General features: G+C 41.6%; 1 protein-coding gene across 2 annotated transcripts in view; it reads left to right on the forward strand.

Annotated features, from left to right (window-relative positions):
* The window catches only part of Ugt2b34 (UDP glucuronosyltransferase 2 family, polypeptide B34), a 30782-nt gene continuing 9739 nt past the window's right edge, over window positions 1–21043 (forward strand). The window contains exons 1-4 of one of the 2 annotated variants that reach the window (XM_087582951.1): window positions 1–316; window positions 516–785; window positions 2454–2602; window positions 3126–3257. In XM_087582951.1, coding sequence (XP_087439077.1) covers window positions 629–785; window positions 2454–2602; window positions 3126–3257 — 438 coding nt within the window. In that variant the 5' untranslated portion in view covers window positions 1–316; window positions 516–628. 2 annotated transcript variants of the gene reach the window in all.

The raw sequence follows: 21043 nt of genomic DNA on the forward strand, positions 1-21043 counted from the left end.
ATCTGAAAGAGCTGAGCAATAACCCTTTAGAAGGCATGTTCTGAAATTAACCAAGATGTCTGTGAAAAGGACAGCATCCCTGCTCCTGCTCCTGCTCCAGCTGAGTGACTTCTTTGGATCTGGAACTGGTGGGAAGGTGCTAGTGTGGCCAATGGAGTTCAGCCATTGGCTCAACTTAAGGGTGATCCTAGATGAACTTCTGAAGAAGGGTCATGAAGTGACGGTTCTGAGACCTTCGGCGTCCTTATCTTATGAGGTTGACAACACATCTGCTATTGAATTCGAGACTTATCCTACATCATACTCATTAACTGAGGTAGACGAATTTTTCTGGGAATCACTCAGAAAATATATTTATGAGCTGCCAAAGCAGTCATTTTGGGGATACTTTTTAATGTTTCAAGAATTGGTTTGGGTAGATTCAGATTATTTTGAGAGTCTCTGTAAAGATGTAGTCTTTAACAAAGAACTCATGACGAAGCTACAAAACTCTGGCTTTGATGTCATCCTGGCAGATCCCTTCATACCCTGTGGTGACCTGCTGGCCGAGATTCTCAAGATACCCTTAGTGTACAGTCTCCGCTTCTTTCCTGGCTCCACTTATGAAAAGTACAGTGGAGGACTCCCAATGCCTCCTTCCTATGTGCCCATTGCTATGTCAGAATTAAGCGACAGAATGACATTCGTGGAGAGGATGAAACACATGATCTATGTACTTTGTTTTGACTTTTGGTTCCAAGCGTTTAATGAGAAGAAGTGGAACGAGCTTTACACTGAAGTATTAGGTAAGTGTCCTGGTCAGTGCACTTGGGATTGTTGCATTCTCAATTTGCTGTCCTTGGAGCTGACCTTGAAAGAACAGAATTGACAGCAAAGGATTTGTCTCTTCTAAGTAAAATGGTGAAAAACCTGTGAAATTATTGGTCAACCCCAAACCATTGTAGAGAAGCTCATGTACCATTGTCAGTTGCAAAACCTTGTCTATGACTAGCACAGGACAACTCAGGAAGGCACACACCCATACAACAACACTTTGAGAATGTCTCTAGGAAATTACATATGCACAAGACATTTTCCCTTGTGTTTTAAGGCAACACTTTTATCTGGCTTGTGCCTTTATCATCATTACTTTCATTATCATTCTATTGCCTTCATTGATATTATTATCATGAGTATGCACGTGCACCCTTGTGTCATGGAAGTGGGGGTCTTATGCTTTGTGTGGCTGATGTGGAGGTAAGATTAAACTTTGAAGAGTCTTTATTTCCACATCTGTGTAGATTCTTAGGATCAAATAAGGCTTCCATAGAGATTGGACTCAAGTCCTTAGGTTGCATGGTAATGTGTCACATCAGCCTCTAAAACAGAAGCTTTAAACAAAGTCAAAGTCTTCATGACTGACAAAATACACTGAGGATTATATCTACTTCTAGCATATGTATCTATCTATCTATCATCTATGTACAAATCAAGGAGGACTTTTTATATAAATTAATTTTTTCATATATGACTTGAAAGACCTTCCCCTTTAACCTATTAAACTTCTGCACAGTTGTGATTATGTTATCTCTGCTCTACACTCAGAAAATATGTGAAGGCAAAACATGAGGGAATCTAACTTTATTTATTGAGTGGGTTGAAATTGTGTTTCAAATATATATATATTCTTGAAATGAAGACATATTGGACATTACTTACAGTGTTTTAATATATGCTTAATGAGCACTTATGTCTCTATCCATATTTTAAGGTATGTATCCATATTATCAGTAAACAAATCTATATGCACTGAATATAACATATTCAGTCATGAATCAAGAGCAATATCAAAGAACTCAGACACAATCAAAATTTCTCTTTGAGGTCAACCATAGTTTCCTAGTAAGACCCTGTCTCAATGAAATGCTTAAACAGAATCCCCTTAAATGTTTACATCAGCCTTGGGTGCACACGACTTCCATCTCTGCAGTTGAGATGAGGAAGAAGAGAATCTAGCATTCAGGGTCTCCTGTGGTATGTCACACCACGAAACTCTCAGTTCATTTATAGAGTTAAAGGAAAAGATGTTTCCCTGAGTTAGGATACCTAGATAATGGCATTTGATTGTATCTCAATGACTATGTCCATCTTTAGTGATCATATATTAACAAGGTTATAGTTGTATCTTTTCACAGCAATTCGTACAATGACACATGTATCTCTATGCATATGTATGAGAAATGTGTATATTCCAAATTTTTTCAAACATCACACACATACACACACATACATACACATATATGTATATATACACATATATATAACCATATACCTGATTTTTTATATAAATCCCTACACCTGTAAATATCTCTAGCTGCATTTTTAAAGGTGCTTCCAGAGGGCTACCTGGCATAGTCATCTTTACCTGACATTTTGTCACATCTTATACCTTTACTGCTCTGATTCCTCTTCAGGAAGACCCACTACACTCTCAGAGACTATGGCAAAGGCAGACATATGGCTTATTAGGACCTACTGGGATTTGGAATTCCCTCACCCTGTCTTACCAAATTTTGATTTTGTTGGTGGACTCCACTGCAGACCTGCCAAATCCCTGCCTAAGGTAAATATATTCTCCATTTGCTCGCTTCTGTTTGCCTTGCATTTGCAACACAAGTGATTATATTTTATTCCTTCAAAATCTTTATGTCAAACTCAGAGTGTCACAGGAATTTAGGTAAAGAGACCATCCAGCAGACAGGCCTGTGTCTGTGATGGATATGTTCCATCACAAGAGTCTGCATTTCCTTTATGAACACTGTGGACTTCTGAGGACAGGGACTGTTAGACTACTAGTCAACACAGAGAAAATATCAGGGATTGGAGCAGACCATACAGGAAGTGAGAGGTCCACGCCACAGGTAAGCATGCAGAGACTATACAGGGAAACAGAGTGTGCACAGGCTCAGCCAGAAGCACCAACCGTTCTACTTTGAACTTTCACTCTGAACAAGAAAGAGCACTATGTAAATGTTGCAGTGAGGGAAGGCCAAGTTGCCTGGCAGTAAAAAAGGAGTCAAGGTATGGGTCAAGATAAGGTGCATGACTTTGCTCATTTAAGAAAGCTCAGAATATTTTATTAACAGGAAATAGAAGACTTCGTCCAGTCATCTGGAGAATATGGTGTTGTGGTGTTTTCCCTGGGGTCAATGGTGGGAAACCTAACAGAAGAAAGGGCCAATGTGATTGCAGCAGGCCTTGCCCAGATTCCACAGAAGGTGAGTTACAATGTCTCACTGATACATCCTCACTGAGATGGTCATGTGCTCTTCTAGATCTGCTTGCAGATGCCTCCTGTGTGAAACTGAAGTTTCCTGATATCTGTAGCTCATCTCTGATGTCACTTAAGACACAGAACTACAGAAATAAATGGAAAACAGTAGATGAAGTTTTTTATTAATAACTTTTTTCTAACATTGGTTCAGTAAGAAAAACACTCAGCAAGTGTTGGCTGTTTCATGTAAGGGAGATATCACAGGCAAATACAAAAATCTGCTTTGTTACTTTCTCTATTTTTTGGAAGTAAACTAAGAAGTCTCTACATACTACAGTGTATTCAGACCTCTATTCAATTGTAACCAGTAAAAGTCCACTGCCCCAGGAACCATGAAAAAGCTCTCAAAATAGCCTGCCAAATTCAGAGGCGGATGCTCACAGCCAAGCATTGGACTAAGAAAAGAGCCCCCATTGGAGGAGTTAGAGAAAGGACTGAAGTAGCTGAAGGGGTTTGCAACCTGGTAAGAAGAACTACAATATCAACCAAACACCCCAGAGCTCCCAGGGACTAAATGACCATCCCAAGAGAATACAAGGATGGACCTATGGCTCTATCCACATATGTAGCAGAGGAGGGTCTTGTCAGGCATCAGTGGGAGGAAAAGCCCTTGGTCCTGCCAAGGCTCAATGCCCCAGTGCACGGGAATGTCAGGGCAGGGAGTGCATGGGTGTGTGAGGGAGCACCCAGAAAGAGGATAACGTTTAAAATGTAAATAAAAAAATCCAATAAAAAAATAAATTACATCCATAAAAAATATGCAGTTGTCTAACTGGACGGGTGGCTTGTCTTTTAGAGCATGCTATCCTCATCTAGAAGACCTGAAATTAGCACTGATCCCCTGTGTCTGGCAGCTCACTCCTGCCTATAGCTTAATGTCATAAGATCCAAAGTACTCTTCTGGCATTAGATTCTGGCACCAATGCAATTTTACGATGCATATGCACAGGGACGCACACAGAGAGAGACACACAGACACACAGACACACACACACACACACACACACACACACACACACACACACTCCCTAACTTACACAGAAATAAAATAAAATTTTCACCTTTAAAATGAGAATTGTGAGGGCTAAGGCTGTCCCACAGCCTGGAGACCCAAAATCTGCTCTGAGAGAGATAGTCTCCCAGAAGCACTCTCACTCCTAAGAACACAGGCTCACAGGCCTACAGTCTGAGACAGCAAGACCAACTAACACCAGAGACAACCAGATGGTCAGAGGCAAGCACAAGAACCTAAGCAACAGAAACCAAGACTATGTGGCATCATCAGAACCCACAATTCCAACCACAGCACGTTCTAGATACCCCAGCATACCAGAAAAGCAAGGTTTCAATCTAAAATCACATCTCATGATAATGATAGAGGGCAGAGTGACAGTATCCAAATTAACAAAATCAGAAATGAAAAGGGAGACATAATAATGAAAACTGAGGAAATTCAAAAAATCATCAGATACTACAACAAAAGCTATACTCAAAAAAAACTGAAAAATCTACAGGAATTAGACAAATTTTTAGACCGATACTAGGTACCAAAGTTAAACTGGGATCAGATAAATAACCTAAACAGTCCCATAATCCCTAAAGAAATAGAAACAGTCATTAAATGTCTCACAACCAAAAATCAGCCCAGGATCAGATGAGTTTAGTGCACAATTCTATCAAACCTTCAAATAAGACCTAATACCAATACTCTTCAAACTATTCTACGAAATAGAAAAGGAAGGAATACTACACAATTCATTCCTTGAAGACACAATTATACTTACATCTAAACCACATAAAGACCCAAAAAGAAAGAGAACTTCAGACCATTTCCCTCATGCATATCGATGCAAAAATACTCAGTAAAATCCAAGAATACATCAAAAAGATCATTCACCATGGTCAAGGAGGCTTCATCCCAAACATGCAGGATGGTTCAATATAAAGTAATCCATCAATGTAATCCACTATGTAAACAAACACAATGAAAAAAAAAAACACATGATCATCTCATTAAATACTGAGAGAGTATCTGACAAAACTCAACATCCCTTCATGAAAAAAGTCTTGGAAAATTCAGGAAGTCAAGGTCCACACCTTGAATCACATAGCAAAGGCAATATACAGCAAACCAATAGCCAACATCAATCCAAATGGAAAGAAATCTGAAGCAATCCCGCTAAAATCAGGGACTAGACAAGGCTGCCCACTCCATCTCCACCCCCCACCCCTCACCCCCGCTTCCTATTCAATATAGGACTTGAAGTCCTAGCCAGAGCAATTAAACAACAAAAGGAGATCAAATTGATACAAATTGGAAAGGAAGAAGTCAAAACATCACTATTTGCAGATGACATGATAGTGTACTTTAGTGACCCCAAAAGTTCCACCAGAGAGCTACTTAACCTGATAAACAACTTCAGCAAAGTGTCAGGGTATAAAATTAACTCCAACAAATCAGTAGCCATCCTCTACTCAAAGGATAAACAACCTAAGAATGAAATTAAGAAAATGACAGACTTCACAATAGTCACAAATAATATAAAATACCTTGGTGTGACTCTCACAAGGCAAGTGAAAGATCTGTATGATAAGAACTTCAAGTCTTTGAAGAAAGAATTCAAAGAAGAGTTCATAAGATAGAAAGATCTCCCATGCTCATGGATTGGCAGAATTTATATTGTAAAAATGACCATCTTGCCAAAAGCAATCTATAGATTCAATGCAATCCCCATCAAAATTCCAACTCAATTCTTCATAGGGTTAGAAAGAATAATTTACAAATTCATTTAGAATAACAAAAAACCCAAGATAACGAACACTATTCTCAACAATTAATGAACTACTGGGGGAATCACCATACCTGACCTCAAGCTATACTACAGAGAAATCCTGATTTAAAATAACTGTGTGAAAAAAAATAACTGTGTGATATTATTGGTACAGAGACAGGCAGATAGATCAATAAAATACAATTGAAGACCCAGAAATAAACTTACACACCTATGGTCACTTGATCTTTGACAAAGGAGCTAAAACCACCCAGTGGAAGAAAAATAGCATTTTTAACAAATGGTGCTGGTTCAACTGGAGGTCAGCATGTAGAAGAAGCAAATCGATCCATTCTTATCTCCATGTACAAAGCTTAAGTCCAAGTGAATCAAGGACCTCCGTATCAAACCAGATACACTCAAGCTAATAGAAGAAAAAGTGGGGAAAAGTCTCAAACACATGGGCACTGGGGAAAATTTCCTGAACAAAACACCAGTGGCTCATGCTCTAAGATCAAGAATCAACAAATGGAACCTCATAAAACTGCAAAGCTTCTATAAGACAAAAGATACTGTCCTTAAGACAAAACGGAAACCAACAGATTGGGAAAGGATCTTTACCACTCCTACATCTGATAGAGAGGTAATATCCAAAATATAAAAAGAACTCAAGAAGTTAGACTCCAGAGAGCCAAATAACCTTATTAAAAAATGGAGCACAGAGCTAAACAGCTGAAGAATATCGAAAGGCCAAAAAGCACCTAAAGAAATCGCAGCCTTATTTATAATAGCCAGAAGCTGGAAAGAACCCAGATGCCCTTCAACAGAGGAATGGATACAGAAAATGTGGTACATCTACACAATGGAATATTACTCAGCTATCAAAAACAATGACTTTATGAAATTCGTAGGCAAATGGTTGGAACTGGAAAATATCATCCTGAGTGAGCTAACTCAATCACAGAAAAACACACATGGTATGCACTCATTGATAAGTGGCTATTAGCCTAAATGCTTGAATTACCCTAGATGCCTAGAACAAATGAAACTCAAGATGGATGATGAAAATGTGAATTCTTCACTCCTTCTTTAAAAGGGGAACAAGAATACCCTTGGCAGGGAATAGAGAAGCAAAGATTAAAACAGACACAGAAAGAACACCCATTCAGAGCCTGCCCCACATGTGGCCCATACATATACAGCCATCCAATTAGACAAGATGGATGAAGCAAAGAAGTGCAGGCCGACAGGAGCCGGATGTAGATCACTCCTGAGAGACACAGCCAGAATACAGCAAACACAGAGGTGAATGCCAGCAGCAAACCACTGAACTGAGAATAGGACCCCCGTTGAAGGAATCAGAGAAAGAACTGGAAGAGCTTGAAGGGGCTTGAGACCCCTTATGAACAACAATGCCAAGCAACCAGAGCTTCCAGGGACTAAGCCACTACCTAAAGACTATACATGGACTGACCCTGGACTCTGACCTCATAGGTAGCAATGAATATCCTAGTAAGAGCACCAGTGTAAGGGGAAGCCCTGGGTCCTGCTAAGACTGAACCCCCAGTGAACTAGATTGTTGGGGGGAGGGCGGCAATGGGGGGAGGATGGGGAGGGGAACACCGATAAGAAAGGGGAGGGGGAGGGGGATGTTTGCTCGGAAACCGGGAAAGGGAATAACACTCGAAATGTATATAAGAAATACTCAAGTTAATAAAAAAAAAAAGAAAAAGAAAAAGAAAAAAAAAGAAATCAGTGTACGCTGAAGAAAAAAAAAGAAATGTTCAACATCCTTAGTCATCAGGGAAATGCAATTCGAACAACCCTGAGATTCCACCCCACACCACTAAGAATGGCTAAGATCAAAAACTCAGGTGACAGCAGATGCTGGCAAGGATGTGGAGAAAGAGGAATACCCCTCCATTGTTGGTGGGATTGCAAACTGGTACAACCATTCTGGAAATCTGTCTAGAGGTTCCTCAGAATATTGGACCTAGTACTACCTGAGGAACCAGCTATACCACTCCTGGGCATATACCCAAAAGATGTTCTAGCATATAACAAGGACACATACTCCACTATGTTCATAGAAGCCTTATTTATAATAGCCAGAAATTGGAAAGAACCCAGATGTCCTTCAACAGAGGAATGGATACAGAAAATGTAACACATATATACAATGGAGTACTACTCAGCTATTAAAAACAGTGACTTCATGAAATTCATAGGCAAATGAATAGAACTAGAAAATATCAACCAGGGTGAGTTAACCAAATCACACAAAAGCACACATGATAGGTACTCATGTGGACATTAGCCCAAAAGCTAAGACTACCCAAAATACAATCCACAGACCACATGAAGCTCAAGAAGAAGGAAAAGCAAAGTGCAGATACTTCAGTCCTTCTTAGAAGGGGGAACAACAATATTCATAGGAGGGGATATGGAGACTGAAGGAATGGCCATTCAGAACCTTCCCCACCTGGGCACCCAGCCCATATGCATAGAGCCACCAAACCCAGACAATATTGCTTATGCCAAGAAGGGCATGCTGAGAGGAACCTGATACAGCTGTCTCCTGAGAGGCTCCTCCAGAGTCTGACAAATACAGAGGCGAATGCTTGCAGCCAACCATTGAACTGAGAAAAGGGTCAGGGTCCCCATTGGAGGAGTTGAGAAAGGATTAAAGGAGCTGAAGGGGCTTGCAATCTCATAAGAACCACAATACCAACCAACCAGAGCTCCCAGGGACTAAACCACTATCCAAAGAGTATGCATGGACAGACCTACCTATGGCTCCAGCTGCATATGTAGCATATGCATTGTCTGCCATCAATAGGAGGAGAAGCCCTGGTCCTGTGGAGGTCGTTTCTCCAGTGTAGGGGAACACCAGGGTGTCGAGTTAGGAGTGGGTGGGTGGGAGTGGTGGCTGTGAGTGGGGTTAACATTTGAAATGTAAATACATAAAAATCCAATAAAAATAAACAAATAATTTTTTAAAATAAATAAAGATGCCGTGCATCTGAAAAAGCAAAGAGGGTTATATGGGAAGGTTTTAGGGAAGAGGGAAATGATGTAAAGACATTTTTTAAGATTTATTTTTTATGTGTAGTGTTCTGTACTGCATGTATACACACATGCCGCAACAAATAATGAGAATTGTGCTACTCTAGTGTGTTAGTTATTCTTTCATCTTTATTATTATCATTATTATTATTATTATCATTATTTAGATGCCTGTTATTTTTAAGTAAATAGAAAGAAAGAAAGGATGTAGACTTGAGTGGAAGGAGAGGAAAATAAAGCAGTATCTAGAGATGATTGGGGGTTAACCATAATAAGAATATATTACAATAAAAATCTCTTTTAAAAGAAGCAAAGTAGAAAAGATAAAAACATTTAAGATTTTAAAATGGAGTTGTATCATAAGTTCATGTTCATTTGGGGAATTTTTGTTCTGTTTTGTTTTTACTAATCATTTTATTTGTTCACATTTCAAATATTATCTCCCTTCCCAGTCTCCCCGCCACGAACCTCCTCCCACCTCCTCCCCTCTCCCCTTTGCCTCTAAGAGGGTGCTCCTCCACCCACCCACTTCTACCTCACCCATTTAGCATTTCCCTTCTCTGGGTCATCAATGCTCCACAGGACCAAGCACCTCCCTCCCACTGATGCCAGATGAGTCAGTCCTCTGCTACATATGTAGCTGGAGCCATGGACTGGCCCATATATAATCTTTGGTTGGTGATTTAGTCCCTGGATGCTCTGATGGTCCAGTTAATTGATAGTGCTGTTCTTCCTATGGGGTTACAGTCCCCTTCAGCTCCTTCAGCCCTTCTCCTAACCTTCTATTGTGATCTCTGGGCTCAGTCCACTGGTTGGCTGTGAGTGTCTGCACCTGTCTTTTTTTTTTTTTTCAGGTTTTTTTTTTATTACTAACTTGAGTATTTCTTATATACATTTCGAGTGTTATTCCCTTTCCCGGTTTCCGGGCAAACATCCCCCTCCCCCCTCCCCTTCCTTATGGGTGTTCCCCTCCCAACCCTCCCCCCATTGCCGCCCTCCCCCCATAGACTAGTTCACTGGGGGTTCAGTCTTAGCAGGACCCAGGGCTTCCCCTTCCACTGGTGCTCTTACTAGGATATTCATTGCTACCTATGGGGTCAGAGTCCAGGGTCAGTCCATGTATAGTCTTTAGGTAGTGGCTTAGTCCCTGGAAGCTCTGGTTGCTTGGCATTGTTGTACTTTTGGGGTCTCGAGCCCCTTCAAGCTCTTCCAGTTCTTTCTCTGATTCCTTCAATAGAGGACCTATTCTCAGTTCAGTGGTTTGCTGCTGGCATTTGCCTCTGTATTTGCTGTATTCTGGCTGTGTCTCTCAGGAGTGATCTACATCCGGCTCCTGTCGGTCTGCACTTCTTTGCTTCATCCATCTTGTCTAATTGGGTGGCTGTATATGTATGGGCCACATGTGGGGCAGGCTCTGAATGGGTGTTCCTTCAGTCTCTGTTTTAATCTTTGCCTCTCCCTTCCCTGCCAAGGGTATTCTTTTTCCTCATTTAAAGAAGGAGTGAAGCATTCACATTTTGATCATCTGTCTTGAGTTTCGTTTGTTCTAGGCATCTAGGGTAATTCAAGCATTTGGGCTAATAGCCACTTATCAATGAGTGCATACCATGTATGTCTTTCTGTGATTGGGTTAGCTCACTCAGGATGATATTTTCCAGTTCCAACCATTTGCCTACGAATTTCATAAACTCGTTGTTTTTGATAGCTGAGTAATATTCCATTGTGTAGATGTACCACATTTTCTGTATCCATTCCTCTGTTGAAGGGCATCTGGGTTCTTTCCATTTTCTGGCTATTATAAATAAGGCTGTGATGAACATAGTGGAGCACGTGTCTCTTTTATATGTTGAGGCATCTTTTGGGTATATGCCCAAGAGAGGTATAGCTGGATCCTCAGGCAGTTCAATGTCCAATTTTCTGAGGAACCTCCAGACTGATTTCCAGAATGGTTTTACCAGTCTGCAATCCCACCAACAATGGAGGAGTGTTCCTCTTTCTCCACATCCTCGCCAGCATCTGCTGTCACCTGAGTTTTTGATCTTAGCCAATCGCACTGGTGTGAGGTGAAATCTCAGGGTTGTTTTGATTTGCATTTCCCTTATGACTAAAGATGTTGAACATTTCTTTAGGTGTTTCTCAGCCATTCGGCATTCCTCAGCTGTGAATTCTTTGTTTAGCTCTGAACCCCATTTTTTAATAGGGTTATTTGTTTCCCTGCGGTCTAACTTCTTGAGTTCTTTGTATATTTTGGATATAAGGCCTCTATCTGTTGTAGGATTGGTAAAGATCTTTTCCCAATCTGTTGGTTGCCGTTTTGTCCTAACCACAGTGTCCTTTGCCTTACAGAAGCTTTGCAGTTTTATGAGATCCCATTTGTCGATTCTTGATCTTAGAGCATAAGCCATTGGTGTTTTGTTCAGGAAATTTTTTCCAGTGCCCATGTGTTCCAGATGTTTCCCTAGTTTTTCTTCTATTAGTTTGAGTGTGTCTGGTTTGATGTGGAGGTCCTTGATCCACTTGGACTTAAGCTTTGTACAGGGTGATAAGGATGGATCGATCTGCATTCTTCTACATGTTGCCCTCCAGTTGAACCAGCACCATTTGCTGAAAATGCTATCTTTTTTCCATTGGATGGTTTTGGCTCCTTTGTCAAAAATCAAGTGACCATAGGTGTGTGGGTTCATTTCTGGGTCTTCAATTCTATTCCATTGGTCTATCTGTCTGTCTCTGTACCAATACCATGCAGTTTTTATCACTATTGCTCTGTAATACTGCTTGAGTTCAGGGATAGTGATTCCCCCTGAAGTCCTTTTATTGTTGAGGATAGCTTTAGCTATCCTGGGTTTTTTGTTATTCCAGATGAATTTGCAAATTGTTCTGTCTAAATCGTTGAAGAATTGGATTGGTATTTTGATGGGGATTGCATTGAATCTGTAGATTGCTTTTGGTAAAATGGCCATTTTTACTATATTAATCCTGCCAATCCATGAGCATGGGAGATCTTTCCATCTTCTGAGGTCTTCTTCAATTTCTTTCCTCAGTGTCTTGAAGTTCTTATTGTACAGATCTTTTACTTGCTTGGTTAAAGTCACACCGAGGTACTTTATATTATTTGGGTCTATTATGAAGGGTGTCGTTTCCCTAATTTCTTTCTCGGCTTGTTTCTCTTTTGTATAGAGGAAGGCAACTGATTTATTTGAGTTAATTTTATACCCAGCCACTTTGCTGAAGTTGTTTATCAGCTTTAGTAGTTCTCTGGTGGAACTTTTGGGATCACTTAAATATACTATCATGTCATCTGCAAATAGTGATATTTTGACCTCTTCTTTTCCGATCTTTATCCCTTTGATCTCCTTTTGTTGTCTGATTGCTCTGGCTAGAACTTCAAGAACTATATTGAATAAGTAGGGAGAGAGTGGGCAGCCTTGTCTAGTCCCTGATTTTAGTGGGATTGCTTCAAGTTTCTCTCCATTTAGTTAAATGTTAGCAACTGGTTTGCTGTATATGGCTTTTACTATGTTTAGGTATGGGCCTTGAATTCCTATTCTTTCCAGGACTTTTATCATGAAGGGGTGTTAAATTTTGTCAAATGCTTTCTCCGCATCTAATGAAATGATCATGTGGTTCGGTTCTTTCAGTTTGTTTATATAATGGATCACGTTGATGGTTTTCCGTATATTAAACCATCCCTGCATGCCTGGGATGAAGCCTACTTGATCATGGTGGATGATTGTTTTGATGTGCTCTTGAATTCGGTTTGCCAGAATTTTATTGAGTATTTTTGCGTCGATCTTCATAAGGGAAATTGGTCTGAAGTTCTCTTTCTTTGTTGTGTCTTTGTGTGGTTTAGGTATAAGAGTAATTGTGGCTTCGTAGAAGGAATTCGGTAGGGCTCCATCTGTTTCAATTTTGTGGAATAGTTTGGATAATATTGGTATGAGGTCTTCTATGAAGGTTTGATAGAATTCTGCACTAAACCCGTATGGACCTGGGCTCTTTTTGGTTGGGAGACCTTTAATGACTGCTTCTATTTCCTTAGGAGTTATGGGGTTGTTTAACTGGTTTATCTGTTCCTGATTTAACTTCGATACCTGGTATCTGTCTAGGAAATTGTCCATTTCCTGAAGATTTTCAAATTTTGTTGAATATAGGTTTTTATAGTAAGATCTGATGATTTTTTGAATTTCCTCTGAATCTGTAGTTATGTCTCCCTTTTCATTTCTGATTTTGTTAATTTGGACGCACTCTCTGTGTCCTCTCGTTAGTCTGGCTAAGGGTTTATCTATCTTGTTGATTTTCTCAAAGAACCAACTTTTGGTTCTGTTGATTCTTTCTATGGTCCTTTTTGTTTCTACTTGGTTGATTTCAGCTCTGAGTTTGATTATTTCCTGCCTTCTACTCCTCCTGGGTGTATTTGCTTCTTTTTGTTCTAGAGCTTTTAGGTGTGCTGTCAAGCTGCTGACATATGCTCTTTCCTGTTTCTTTCTCCAGGCACTCAGCGCTATGAGTTTTCCTCTTAGCACAGCTTTCATTGTGTCCCATAAGTTTGAGTATGTTGTATCTTCATTTTCATTAAATTCTAAAAAGTTTTTAATTTCTTTCTTTATTTCTTCCTTGACCAGGTTATCATTGAGTAGAGCATTGTTCAATTTCCACGTATATGTGGGCATTCTTCCCTTACTGTTATTGAAGACCAGTTTTAGGCCGTGGTGGTCCAATAGCACGCATGGGATTATTTCTATCTTTCTGTACCTGTTGAGGCCCGTTTTTTGACCAATTATATGGTCAATTTTGGAGAAAGTACCATGAGGAGCTGAGAAGAAGGTATATCCTTTTGCTTTAGGATAGAATGTTCTATAATTGTCCTTTAAGTCCATTTGGCTCATGACTTCTCTTAGTCTGTCGACATCACTGTTTAATTTCTGTTTCCATGATCTGTCCATTGATGAGAGTGGTGTGTTGAAATCTCCCACTATTATTGTGTGAGGTGCAATGTGTGTTTTGAGCTTTAGTAAGGTTTCTTTTACGTATGTAGGTGCCCTTGTATTTGGGGCATAGATATTTAGGATTGAGAGTTCATCTTGGTGGATTTTTCCTTTGATGAATATGAAGTGTCCTTCCTTATCTTTTTTGATGACTTTTAGTTGGAAATTGATTTTATTTGATATTAGAATGGCTACTCCAGCTTGCTTCTTCTGACCATTTGCTTGGAAAGTTGTTTTCCAGCCTTTCACTCTGAGGTAGTGTCTGTCTTTGTCTCTGATGTGTGTTTCCTGTAGGCAGCAGAATGCAGGGTCCTCGTTGCGTATCTAGTTTGTTAATCTATGTCTTTTTATTAGGGAGTTGAGGCCATTGATATTGAGAGATATTAAGGAATAGTGATTATTGTTTCCCTTTATATTCATATTTGGATGTGAGGTTATGTTTGTGTGCTTTCATTCTCTTTGTTTTGTTGCCAAGACGATTAGTTTCTTGCTTCTTCTAGGGTATAGCTTGCCTCCTTATGTTGGGCTTTACCATTTATTATCCTTTGTAGTGCTGGATTTGTAGAAAGATATTGTGTAAATTTGGTTTTGTCATGGAATATCTTGGTTTCTCCATCAATGTTAATTGAGAGTTTTGCTGGATACAGTAACCTGGGCTGGCATTTGTGTTCTCTTAGGGTCTGTATGACATCAGTCCAGGATCTTCTGGCCTTCATAGTTTCTGGCGAGAAGTCTGGTGTGATTCTGATAGGTCTCCCTTTATATGTTACTTGACCTTTTTCCCTTACTGCTTTTAATATTCTTTCTTTATTTTGTGCGTTTGGTGTTTTGACAATTATGTGACGGGAGGTGTTTCTTTTCTGGTCCAATCTATTTGGAGTTCTGTAGGCTTCTTGTATGCCTATGGGTATATCTTTTTTTAGGTTAGGGAAGTTTTCTTCTATGATTTTGTTGAAGATATTTACTGGTCCTTTGAGCTGGGAGTCTTCACTCTCTTCTATACCTATTATCCTTAGGTTTGATCTTCTCATTGAGTCCTGGATTTCCTGTATGTTTTGGACCAGTAGCTTTTTCTGCTTTACATTATCTTTGACAGTTGAGTCAATGATTTCTATGGAATCTTCTGCTCCTGAGATTCTCTCTTCCATCTCTTGTATTCTGTTGGTGAAGCTTGTATCTACAGCTCCTTGTCTCTTCTTTTGGTTTTCTATATCCAGGGTTGTTTCCATGTGTTCTTTCTTGATTGCTTCTATTTCCATTTTTAATTCCTTCAACTGTTTGATTGTGTTTTCCTGGAATTCTTTCAGGGATTTTTGCGATTCCTCTCTGTAGGCTTCTACTTGTTTATTAATGTTTTCCTGTGTTTCCCTAAGTGTGTTCATGTCTTTCTTGAAGTCCTCCAGCATCATGATCAAATATGATTTTGAAACTAGATCTTGCTTTTCTGGTGTGTTTGGATATTCCATGTTTGTTTTGGTGGGAGAATTGGGCTCCGATGATGGCATGTAGTCTTGGTTTCTGTTGCTTGGGTTCCTGCGCTTGCCTCTCGCCATCAGATTATCTCTAGTGTTACTTTGTTCTGCTATTTCTGACAGTGGCTAGACTGTCCTATAAGCCTGTGTGTCAGGAGTGCTGTAGACCTGTTTTCCTCTCTTTCAGTCAGTTATGGGGACAGAGTGTTCTGCTTTCGGGCGTGTAGTTTTTCCTCTCTACAGGTCTTCAGCTGTTCCTGTGGGCCTGTGTCTTGAGTTCACCAGGCAGCTTTCTTGCAGCAGAAAATTTGGTCTTACCTGTGGTCCTGAGGCTCAAGTTCGCTCGTGGGGTGCTGCCCAGGGGCTCTCTGCAGCGGCAGCAACCAGGAAGACCTGTGCCGCCCCTTCCGGGAGCTTCAGTGCACCAGGGTTCCAGATGGTCTTTGGCTTTTTCCTCTGGCGTCCGAGATGTGTGTGCAGGGAGCAGTCTCTTCTGGTTTCCCAGGCTTGTCTGCCTCTCTGAAGGTTTAGCTCTCCCTCCCACGGGATTTGGGTGCAGAGAACTGTTTATCCGGTCTGTTTCTTTCAGGTTCCGGCAGTGTCTCAGCCAGGTGTCCTGCCGCTCCTGGGCCCTCCCCCACAGGAGCCCAGAGGCCTTATACAGTTTCCTCTTGGGCCAGGGATGTGGGCAGGGGTGAGCAGTGTTGGTGGTCTCTTCCGCTCTGCAGCCTCAGGAGTGCCCACCTGACCAGGCGGTTGGGTCTCTCTCTCACCGGGTCTGGGAGCAGAGAGCTGCTGCGGGCCGGGATCCGCGGGTGTGGGACTTCCGGTAAACACAGAATGTGTCCGGTCCTAGAGAAATTCTGCTTCCGTGTGTCCCAATCTCACCAGGCAGCTTTCTTGCAGCACAAAATTTGGTCTTACCTGTGGGCCCGAGGCTCAGGTTCGCTCGTGGGGTGCTGCCCACGGGCTCTCTGCAGCGGCAGCAACCAGGAAGACCTGTGCTGCCCCTTCCGGGAGCTTCAGTGCACCAGGGTTCCAGATGGTCTTTGGCTTTTTCCTCTGGCGTCCGAGATGTGTGTGCAGGGAGCAGTCTCTTCTGGTTTCCCAGGCTTGTCTGCCTCTCTGAAGGTTTAGCTCTCCCTCCCACGGGATTTGGGTGCAGAGAACTGTTTATCCGGTCTGTTTCTTTCAGGTTCCGGCGGTGTCTCAGGCAGTGGTCCTGCCGCTCCTGGGGCTGCACCTGTTAGTCAGTGCTGGCAGAGTTTCTCAGAGGACAGCCATACCAGGCACATCTTAGCGTCAGCAATGGTATCTGAGTTGGTATCTGTGGATGGAATGTATCACACGGTGGGGCAGTCCCTGGAAGGCCCTTCCTTTAGGGCCTGCTCCGTTTTCATCCCTGCATTTTCTTTAGACAGGGACAGTTCTGGGTTAAAAATTTTTAAGTGGGTGGATGACCCCATACCTCCACTGGGAGCCATGTCTCTCTACTAGAGGTGGTCTCTTCTTGTTCTCTTTGCCTTCTGTTAGGTATTTCGCCTACTGTTACTCCATTAGGTCCTGGGAGCCTCTCACATCCCTGGTGTCTGGGACTTTCCCCAAGTTCCCCAACGCCACCACTGCTACTTTTTTTTTTTTTCGGAGCTGTGGTCCGAACCCAGGACCTTGCGCTTGCTAGGCAAGCACTCTACCACTGAGCTAAATCCCCAACCCCTACTTAATTCTATTCATTCTCCTTGCACTCTGGACTTCTCTCCTGTCTCTTCCCATACCTGATCCTGCCCCCGTCCCCCCCTGCCACCATCCCAGCTCCTTACCTCCCATGATTATTTTGTCCCTGTCCCCCCATCCACCACTACCCCCCATCTAACTGGGAAGGAAACATCCACAGATAGTGATATCTTGACCTCTTTTCGAATTTATATCTCTTTGACCTTTTGTTACGTAATTGCCCTGACGAGAACTTTTGTCTATATTGACTAGATAGGGGGAGAATTGGCAGTCTTGTCTTGTTCCTGACTTTAGTGGGATTGCTTCAAGTTTCTCTCCAGTGAAACTGATGTTGGCTGTTGGTTTGCTGTATATTGCTTTTACTATGTTTAAGTATGGACTTGAATTCCTGATCTTTCCAAGACTTTTAACGTAAGTGGTTGTTGTATTTCATCAAATACTTTTTCAGCATCTAATGAGGTGGTCACGTGGATTTTTTCTTTGAGTTTCTTTATAGAGTGGATTATTTAATGGATTTCCATATAGGGAACCATTCCTGTATCCCTGGGATGAAGTCTACTTGATTGTGGTGAATGATGGTTTTGATGTGTTCTTGGATTCAGTTTGCAAGAATTTTATTGAGTATTTTTTGCATTGATATTCATAAGAGAAATTGGTCTAAAGTTCTCTTTCTTTGTTGAGTATTTGATTAGTTATCAGTGTAACTGTGGCTTAATAGAATAAATTACATAGTATTCCTTCTGTTTCTATTTTGTGGAATAGTTTGAGAATTGTTGCTATTAGATCTTCTTTAAAAGTCTCATACAGGAAAACTACTATGATCATAAAGAGGTAAAGCAAGGTTTTCGGTTTCTTCCTTCCTTCCTTCCTTCCTTCCTTCCTTCCTTTCTTTTTGTGGTTGGCCGAGGGGCTCGGGGGAGGAGGGTAGGTCAACTACAGACTTTGTTTATGTATGCAAGGCCAGCGCTTGGATTAAAAAGAACAAAGCTTCTCTGCTTCCAAACCCTGTGGGAGAGAGACCTCACCGCCTGATCAGGTGGGCACTCCTGAGGCTGCAGAGCGGAGGAGACCACCAACACTGCCCACCCCTGCCCACATCCCTGGCCCGAGAGGCAACTGTATAAGGCCTCTGGTTTCCCGTAGGGGAGGGCCCAGGAGCGGCAGGACCCCTGCGCCTGAGACACCGCCGGAACCTGAAGGAAACAGACCGGATAAACAGTTCTCTGCACCCAAATCCCGTGGGAGGGAGAGCTAAACCTTCAGAGAGGCGGACACGCCTGGGAAACCAGAAGAGACTGCACTCTGTGCACATCCAGACGCCAGAGGAAAACACCAAACGCCATCTGGAACCCTGGTGCACGGAGGCTCCCGGAAAGAGCGGCGCAGATCTTCCCGGTTGATGCCGCCGAGGAGAGGACTTAGGCAGTACCCCACGAGCAAACTTGAGCCTTGGAACCGCAGGTAGGACCAACTTTTCCCCTGCAAGAAACCTACCTGGTGAACTCAAGACACAGGCCCACAGGAACAGCTGAAGACCTGTAGAGAGGAAAAACTACACGCCCGAAAGCAGAACACTCTGTCCCCATAACTGGCTGAAAGAAAACAGGAAAACAGGTCTACAGCACTCCTGACACACAGGCTTATAGGACAGTCTAGCCACGGTCAGAAATAGCAGAACAAAGTAACACTAGAGATAATCTGATGGCGAGAGGCAAGCGCAGGAACCCAAGCAACAGAAACCAAGACTACATGGCATCATCGGAGCCCAATTCTCCCACCAAAGCAAACACGGAATATCCAAACACACCAGAAAAGCAAGATCTAGTTTCAAAATCATATTTGATCATGATGCTGGAGGACTTCAAGAAAGACATAAAGAACTCCCTTAGAGAACAAGTAGAAGCCTACAGAGAGGAATCGCAAAAATCCCTGAAAGAATTCCAGGAAAACACAATCAAACAGTTGAAGGAATTAAAAATGGAAATAGAAGCAATCAAGAAAGAACACATGGAAACAACCCTGGACATAGAAAATCAAAAGAAAAGACAAGGAGCTGTAGATACAAGCTTCACCAACAGAATACAAGAGATGGAAGAGAGAATCTCGGGAGCAGAAGATTCCATAGAAATCATTGACTCAACTGTCAAAGATAATGTAAAGCAGAAAAAGCTACTGGTCCAAAACATACAGGAAATCCAGGACTCAATGAGAAGATCAAACCTAAGGATAATAGGTATAGAAGAGAGTGAAGACTCCCAGCTCAAAGGACCAGTAAATATCTTCAACAAAATCATAGAAGAAAACTTCCCTAACCTAAAAAAAGAGATACCCATAGGCATACAAGAAGCCTACAGAACTCCAAATAGATTGGACCAGAAAAGAAACACCTCCCGTCACATAATTGTCAAAACACCAAACGCACAAAATAAAGAAAGAATATTAAAAGCAGTAAGGGAAAAAGGTCAAGTAACATATAAAGGCATACCTATCAGAATCACACCAGACTTTTCGCCAGAAACTATGAAGGCCAGAAGATCCTGGACAGATGTCATACAGACCCTAAGAGAACACAAATGCCAGCCCAGGTTACTGTATCCTGCAAAACTCTCAATTAACATTGATGGAGAAACCAAGATATTCCATGACAAAACCAAATTTACACAATATCTTTCTACAAATCCAGCACTACAAAGGATAATAAAGGGTAAAGCCCAACATAAGGAGGCAAGCTACACCCTAGAAGAAGCAAGAAACTAATTGTCTTGGCAACAAAACAAAGAGAATGAAAGCACACAAACATAACCTCACATCCAAATATGAATATAACAGGAAGCAATAATCACTATTCCTTAATATCTCTCAACATCAATGGCCTCAACTCCCCAATAAAAAGACATAGATTAACAAACTGGATACACAATGAGGACCCTGCATTCTGCTGCCTACAGGAAACACACCTCAGAGACAAAGACAGACACTACCTCAGAGTGAAAGGCTGGAAAACAACTTTCCAAGCAAATGGTCAGAAGAAGCAAGCTGGAGTAGCCATTCTAATATCAAATAAAATCAATTTTCAATTAAAAGTCATCAAAAAAGATAAGGAAGGACACTTCATATTCATCAAAGGAAAAATCCACCAAGATGAACTCTCAATCCTCATCTTCGATTGGTTTATATACAAGTGTGCAATTTCTAGGCTTGAAAGTAAAATGATGCTATCTGGTGCTGGATAGAGGAGCCTTATTTTTTATTGTGGCAGCTTGCTGTTTTTGTAGCATGGTGATTTGGTTGAACACAATGGGGTACAGTGGTAACTGGTCTCCCCCTCTTCCTGGATGGGTGAGGAGATGATTGAATGTTGATGTCAGCATCCATGAGCGTGTTCAGATGAGCTTCTGCTTCTGTTGAGAGGGATGCTGTGTTTGATTGTGGTCCGAAGCTTTGGGGCGCTGCTTGGCATCTCCTTCCTTGGAGGTCTCACTGTTTTGGCATGACAGATTTGATAGCTTGTTGGTAAGGTGGGGTCCAGCTTGTCTCTACTGGGTTGTCTTCATGTGAATCCGGTGGTTGTACGGTTTTGTTCTAGGGATATTTCATTTTTTTAATAACGGTTTTAGCTGACATTCATGGAGAGAATGAATCCTTAGAACTGTGCCACTAGTGAAAGGAAATCCTGTCTAGAGTATGTTTCTTTACAAAGCT

Source organism: Rattus norvegicus, chromosome 14, assembly GCF_021556685.1.
Source record: "Rattus norvegicus strain SHRSP/BbbUtx chromosome 14, alternate assembly SHRSP_T2T, whole genome shotgun sequence".
Taxonomy (NCBI): Eukaryota; Metazoa; Chordata; class Mammalia; order Rodentia; family Muridae; genus Rattus; species Rattus norvegicus.